This window comes from Mesoplodon mirus (assembly GCF_964341445.2).
Source record: "Mesoplodon mirus genome assembly, chromosome: X".
NCBI lineage: Eukaryota > Metazoa > Chordata > Mammalia > Artiodactyla > Ziphiidae > Mesoplodon > Mesoplodon mirus.
Genome location: NC_138981.1, coordinates 95,202,012 through 95,210,123, shown reverse-complemented (window position 1 = coordinate 95,210,123; position 8,112 = coordinate 95,202,012). Strand labels below are relative to the sequence as shown.

Sequence of the window (8,112 nt, the reverse complement as noted above, 5' to 3'; positions counted from 1 at the left end):
TAATTATTTTAGATACCTTTTCATGTACTTATTGGCCAATTAGCCATTCATATATATTCTTTGATGAAGTGTCTGTTCAAGTCATTTGCCCATTTTTTGTTGTTGTTGTTCCAGGCTTATGTTTATTAAAATCTAAACAAAGGATTCCTCTGCAAGGTATTTTCCCATGTGATAGAGACAGCTGCCCCACTGCCCTCCTACATTGGCTCTAACTTCCAGTGACAAAAAAGGCAGAGGGTGATACATGTCACTGATTATAAAAATCTATGCTCTGTAATTAAAACAAATTCCTTTCCAATGTGTTTAGTTATTTCTGAAGAACTCCATGGCTCGTCAGTCGGCTAGCAGGCCAATGGACAATCATCGCTAACTATAAAGTACTTCGAGTCTATAAATTCATCTCTCAAGTTTCGACATTTAAAGAAAAAGCACTGCACAAAGAATAATAAACAAAGACCGGATGACTGAATCAGTCCACAACAGAGTTCTTCATGGCCCATCACCAGAGCTAAATTTCTTCAAAAATCAGATTCCAAATGTCCCACAATCTCTTTTGAATGTGTGTTTTTACAAATTAGGGAATCAACATTTCTTTATAGGAGCACATAAACAGTTTTCACCTCTGAAGGAGGAGTCTGTAAAACCTGAGAAGCTGTATAACTGAGAATCTCTTTGGAATTACATGTTTAAGCTGAGAGAAGGGACAGTGGTAATGTTCTCTCATGGTTCACAGGCTTTTGTTGATATTGCTTGTGTTTTTAATCAAAGAAAATATGGAGTATCTTTTCTAGGTCTTGCAGGCCACTTTCTCTTTTTATCTTCTATATGATAGTTCAAGTAGAACAATTATTAGAAATTTTTAAGCTATTATTTCTGGGCCTTCCTTAATTTCCTTGAAAAAAAACTACACTGGAAACATGCAATACCTGATTATTCAGTTAGATGGAGCAGCACAAGAAGAGATCCAAGGGGCTTCCCTGGTGGCGCAGTGGTTGAGAATCCGCCTGCCAGTGCAGGGTATACGGGTTCGAGCCCTGGTCCGGGAGGATCCCACATGCCGCGGAGCAACTAAGCCCATGCGCCACTACTGAGCCTGCGCTCTAGAGCCCGAGAGCCACAACTACTGGGCCCGCATGCCGCAACTACTGAGGCTCGTGTGCCTGGAGCCCGTGCTCTGCAACAGGAGAGGCCACTGCAGTGAGAGGCCCGCGCACCGCAGCGAGGAGTGGCCCCTGCTTGCCACAACTGGAGAAAGCCCGCGCACAGCAACGAAGACCCAACACAGCCAAAAATAAATAAATAAAATAAATTTTAAAAAAAAGAAGAGATCCAAGGATGCCCCTGCTCACATCAGACAGATAACTTGGATCTGAAAGATTAGCACATTAAATGACTGCCAAATAATCAGATTCCAAACATCACAGACAATTACATATCAAATAGCCAAACATGGTGGTATGTTTTAAAAGACTGTGCCCACAGTAAACAAATGACATAGTGATGGAACATCAAAACAAAGCTGATGAATAAAAAGGCACACTCTAAAAATTCAGGAGTAGAAAGAACAGTTCTTTTTGGTTTGTTTTGTGTCTAATGTAGGAGGAAAGGAAAACAGGTGTATACAAATCATTTTCAGGTGAAGTGTTCTGTCAGCTGAAGCAGTTAACGGTGGCTTCTTTCTCCCAGGACCAAAGCAGTCTTTTCTTCCATTGGCTTCTGATAACGTGTTTAGTGTTCCAGTGTGTAGAAGTGATACATCAGGGCTACAACCAGTGCTGAGATGGCTGGGATCACCCAGTTGGTCCACCAGCTGGAATTAGAATCAATAGTAGTAATAAGAGTTTCCAAAGGCTTGGTTATCTTTGACCTGTCATCCGGATGCAGCTCCCCAATGATAAACGTTTTGGACAATTCTCGAGCATCTGTAGAATGTCCGACACCCTCAAAGTTTTCAGTAGCATCACCTCCAGCTTGTTCCCTTAAGACTTCTTCTCCACCAGGGTGCTCCTCCAAAAATTTGGTCAAATTGTACACCTTGTAATGCAGGATCACCCAGGTGCTCTTGCTGTGGTTGTGCTTCTGGATCTCTTCCACAGTGTAGTACTTCATGGCTTTGTTGGACTCCTCAGCCATTTTGGAACACGGCAAGCCTCAGGCCATAAAGGGAGCAGCGGAGCCCAGCGGAGTACAGCGGGCGTCTCTGCGAACTTGCCCCGGGACATTCCCTGCGGCCTGGCTCTGCGCCTGGGCAGGAAGCCAGGCCCATTTGCCCATTTTTTAAAAACTGAGTCGTTTATGGCTTCTTAGTATAAAATTAGAAATGAAAAAAGGAGAAGTTACAACAGACACCACATAAATACAAAGCATCCTAAGAGAGTATTACAAGCAACTCTAGGCCAATAAATAGACAACCTGGAAGAAATGGACAAATTCTTAGAAAGGTATAACCTCCCAAGACTGAATAGGGAAGAAACAGAAAATATGAACAGACCAATTACAAGTAATGAAATTGAAACTGTGATTAGAAATCTTCCAACAAACGGAAGTCCAGGATCAGATGGCTTCACAGGTGAATTCTATCAAACATTTAGAGAAGAGCTCACACCCATCCTTCTCAAACTCTTCCAAAAAATTGCAGAGGAAGGAACACTCCCAAACTCATTCTTTGAGGCCACCATCACCCTGATACCAAAACCAGACAAAGATACTCCAAAAAAAGAAAATTACAGACCAATATCACTGATGAATATTGATGCAAAAATCCTCAACAAAACACTAGCAAACAGAATCCAACAACACATTAAAAGGATCATACACCATGATCAAGTGGGATTTATCCCAGGGATGCAAGGATTCTTCAATATATGTAAATCAATCAATGTGATACACCATATTAACAAATTGAAGTATAAAAACCATATGATCATCTCAATAGATGCAGAAAAAGCTTTTGACAAAATTAAATACCCATTTGTGATAAAAAAAACTCTCCAGAAAGTGGGCATAGAGGGAACCTACCTCAACATAATAAAGGCCATATATGACAAACTCACAGCAAACATCATTCTCAATGGTGAAAAACTGAAAGCATTTCCTCTAAGATCAGGAAAAAGACAAGGATGTCCACTCTCACAACTATTATTCAACATAGTTTTGGAAGTTCTAGCCATGGCAATCAGAGAAGAAAAAGAAATAAAAGGAATCCAAATCAGAAAAGAAGAAGTAAAATTGTCACTGTTTGCAGATGACATGATACTATACACAGAGAATCCTAAAGATGCCACCAGAAAACTACTAGAGCTAATCAATGAATTTGGTAAAGTTGCAGGAAACAAAATTAATGCACAGAAATCTCTTGCATTCCTATACACTAATGATGAAAAATCTGAAAGAGAAATTAAGGAAACACTCCCATTTACCACTGCAACAAAAAGAATAAAAGGCCTAGGAATAAAACTACCTAGGGAGACAAAAGACCTTTATGCAGAAAACTATAGGACACTGATGAAAGAAATTAAAGACGATACCAACAGATGGAGAGATATACCATGTTCTTGGATTTGAAGAATCAATATTGTGAAAATGACTCTACTACCTAAAGCAATCTACAGATTCAATGCAATCCCTATCAAATTACCAATGGCATTTTTTACGGAACTAGAACAAAAATTCTTAAAATTTATATGGAGACATAAAAGACCCCAAATAGCAAAAGCAGTCTTGAGGGAGAAAAATGGAGCTGGAGGAATCAGACTCTCTGACTTCAGACTATACTACAAAGCTACAGTCATCAAGACAATATGGTACTGGCACAAAAACAGAAATATAGATCAATGGAACAAGATAGAAAGTCCAAAGATAAACCCATGCACCTATGGTCAACTAATCTATGACAAAGGAGACAAGGATATACAATGGAGAAAAGAGAGGCTCTTCAATAAGTGGTGCTGGGAAAACTGGACAGCTACATGTAAAAGAATGAAATTAGAACACTCCCTAACCCCATACACAAAAATAAACTCAAAATGGATTAGAGACCTAAATATAAGACTGGGCACTATAAAACTCTTAGAGAAAAACATAGGAAGAACACTCTTTGACATAAATCACAGCAAGATCTTTTTTTGATCCACCTCCTAGAGTAATGGAAATAAAAACAAACAAAAAAAATGGGACCTAATGAAACTTCAAAGCTTTTGCACAGCAAAAGAAGGCATAAACAAGATGAAAAGACAACCCTCAGAATGGGAGAAAATATTTGCCAACGAATCAATGGACAAAGGATTAATCTCCAAAATATATAAACTGCTCATGCAGCTCAATATTAAAAAAACAAACAACCCAACCCAAAAATGAGCAGAAGACCTAAATAGACATTTCTCCAAAGAAGACATACAGATGGCCAAGAAGCACATGGAAAGCTGCTCACATCACTAATTATTAGAGAAATGCAAATCAAAACTACAATGAGGTATCACCTCACACCAGTTAGAATGGGCATCATCAGAAAATCTACAAACAACAAATGCTGGAGAGGGTGTGGAGAAAAGGGAACCCTCTTGCACTGTTGCTGGGAATGTAAATTGATACAGCCACTATGGAGAACAGTATGGAGTTCCTTAAAAAACTAAAAATAGAATTAGCATATGATCCAGCAATCCCACTACTGGGCATATACCCAGAGAAAACCATGATTCAAAAAGACACATGCACCCCAATGTTCATTGCAGCACTATTTACAATAGCCAGGTCATGAAAGCCACCTAAATGCCCATCGACAGATGAATGGGTAAAGAAGATGTGGTACATATATACAATGGAATATTACTCAGCCATAAAAAGGAACGAAATTGGGTCATTTGTAGAGACGTGGATGGATCTAGAGACTGTCATACAGAGTGAAGTAAGTCAGAAAGAGAAAAACAAATATCGTATATTAACACATATGTGGAACCTAGAAAAATGGTACAGATGAACCAGTTTGCAGGGCAGAAATTGAGACACAGATGTAGAGAACAAACGTATGGACACCAAGAGGGGAAAGCGGTGGGGGGTGTGTGTGTGTGATGAATTGGGTGATTGTGATTGACATGTATACACTGATGTGTATAAAATTGATGACTAATAAGGACCTGCTGTATAAAATAAATAAATAAATAAATAATTTTTTTAAAAATAAAACTTGAGTTGTTTATGGCTTCTTAGTAGTTAATTATGAGTTCTTTATAATACTGAATAAAGATTTTTTTTCATTTCATTTTATTTTTTTTTCACACACACTGTATTTTATTTTTACAAGAGATAAACTGACACCAAGCATTGTAAATGGATGACCACAACAAAAGCAACAATGATTGCAATTACCAAACACGAAACACACTCATACTATGTCATAATATTGACATTCAGTCCAGTAATCCTCCACTGTAACAGGTCCTTTACTTTGTAGTAAAAATTGATCTGTATATTTTTTTGCCTCTGAGTCCTTGTGGGATTTTTTTATTATTATTCAAACAGAAAGTCACAAAAATTATAATCATCCTCATCAGTTCACTCAGTCCCATGTAATTAATTTTTTTTCATCTTGATCTTTTTTTAGCACTTTTATGAATTCATCAGTTTTCCATTAGAGTTCTGAAAATGCTTATTCATTCAGTTCAGCAGTATAGTCACTTACCAGAAACCTGTACTTGTCAGAGTCTTTTCCATGAATGCCTTGAAGATGAAACCTTTTTATAGGAACATTTTTGCAAAAGCATCAGAGTACACCCAGAACTGTCTGTAAATGACAAAAGACTGTTAAGAATGTTTTCTCCCAAAGTGTTTTATGCCCTTTTCTTAGCTGTGTCATTTGAGAACCAGATTTTTAAAATTTTTGTTTAAAAGTGCTGTATGGTTAATTTTATGTGCGAACTTGACTGAGCCATAGGTGCCCAGACATTTAGTCAAACATTATTCTGGGTGTGTCTATGAGGGTATTTCTGAAAGAGATTAATATTTGAATCAGGAGACTGAGTAAATCATATCGCTATCCCTAATGTGGGTAAGCCTCATCCAATCAGTTCAAGATCTGAATAAAACAAAAAGATTACCCTCCCTTGAGTAAGAGGTAACTCTCCTGCTTGACTGCCTTGAGCTAGGACATAGGGTTAAGGTTAGGGTTACAAAACCCAGAACCCCTTGAGGAAGAACCCCAGTGCACTACTGAATATATAGACTGTTAATCTTTCTCCCAGACTTCCCAAAATGTACCTTTGGCCTTTTACCAGGGTAATTATACATTGAGGAAAGGAAATAATCAGACTTTTCAGGGATTGCTGGATACTGGTTCTGAACTGACACTAATTCCAGGAGACCCAAAACATCACTATGGTTCACCAGTCAAAGTACAGCCTAGTGGAAGTCAGGTGGTCAATAGAGTTTTAGCTCCAGTCCATCTCACAGTGAGTCCAGTGGGTCTCTGAACCCATCCTGTGGTTATTTCCCTAGCTTCAGAATGCATAATTGGAATAGACATACTGAGCAGCTGGCAGAATCTCCACATTGGTTCCCTGACCGGTGGAGTGAGGGCTATTATGGCGGGAAAGGCCAAGTAGAAGCCACTAGAACTGCCTATAGACAGTTTCAGAAAAATAGTAAATCAAAATCAATATCACATTCCTGGAGGAATTGCAGAGATTAGTGCCACCATCAAGGACTTGAAAGATGCAGGGGTGATGATTCCCACCACCTCCCCATTCCTATTTAGCTTATGCATATGACAGATGGATCTTTGAGAATGACAGTGGATTACTGTAGGCTTAACCAGGTGGTGACTCCAATTGCATCTGCTGTACCAGATATGGTTTCTTTGCTTGAGAAAACCAACACATCTCCTGGTGCCTGGTATGCCGCTATTGACTGACAAATACCTTTTTCTCCACCCCTGTCAATAAGAACCACCAGAAGCAGTTTGTTTTCTGCTGGCAAGGCCAGCAGTACACCTTCACTGTTCTACCTCAGGGGTATATCAACTCTTCAGTTCTATTTTATAATTTAGTACATAGGGATCTTGATCAGTTTTCACGAGATATCACATTGGTCTGTTACATTGATGACATTATGCTGATTGTACCTTGTAAGCAAAAAGTAGCAACTAGCCTTATTGGTAAGACACTTGCGTATCAGAGGGTGGGAAATTTATCTGACAAAAATTCACGACCTTCTACTTCAGTGAAATTTCTAGGGGTCCAGTGGTGGAAGGTATATCAAATATCCCTTCCAAGGTGAAGGATAAGTTGATATGGACCCTAGATCCTCCTACAACCAAAGAAAGAGTCACAATATGTTGTGGGACGTTTTGGATTCTGGAGGCACCATATTCCCCATTTGGATATGTTACACCAGCCCATTACTGGGTGACCCAAAAAGCTACTAGTTTTGAGTGGGGCCGAGGACAAGAGAAGGCTCTGCAACAGGTCCAGGATGCTGTGCACACTGCCCTGTCACTTGGGCCATATGATCCAGCAGATCCAGTGGTGCTTGAAGGGGTAAGGATGTTGTTTGGTGCCTTTGACAGGTCCCTACACACCACGACCTTGTCTGGACCCTACCTCAGCCCTCCATAACTGCAACATCCCTCCTCCAAGCCTAATCATAGCAAATTCAAATAATTTCTAACAAATACGGGGCACTTATTATGTGCTAAGCATTGAGATCGACATAGTATTTTTAGTGCATTTAATTATCACAACTACTCTTTGGGGTAAGTTATAATACTATATATATTTTTTCTACACATGAGGAATTTAAACATCAGAGAGATTAATTGACAGTAAGTCATACAGGTAATGAGTGGTAGAACCAGATCTGAACTCAGGCATGTCTAATGCGTAGTGTGTGTTTGTAAAAACTATGCTATATATTGCCTCACTTAGTGAATGCTCAAGATTAAACGTTAATTCACTTAATGAGTGCTCAAGATTAGAGTGATGAGTTTTAGAGTGCCCCAGTTTGCCCAGGACTGTCCCGGTTTTAGCATTGAAAGTCCCATATCCTGGGAAACCCCTCAGTCCCAAGCAAATCCAGACACCTGGCAATAATTTGCTAGTCACAGCCTTTATGGTTATTGCC

General features: G+C 39.3%; 1 protein-coding gene across 1 annotated transcript; it reads right to left on the bottom strand.

Moving 5' to 3' along the window:
* Nucleotides 1-1,446: 1,446 nt before the first annotated feature.
* On the bottom strand, nt 1,447-2,138 carry LOC309796893 (cytochrome b5-like). The gene has a single exon (XM_082610299.1). It carries the CDS (start codon nt 2,131-2,133, stop codon nt 1,729-1,731), a length of 405 nt encoding a protein of 134 aa, XP_082466425.1. The 5' UTR covers nt 2,134-2,138; the 3' UTR covers nt 1,447-1,728.
* Between the last annotated feature and the right edge of the window lie 5,974 nt (nt 2,139-8,112).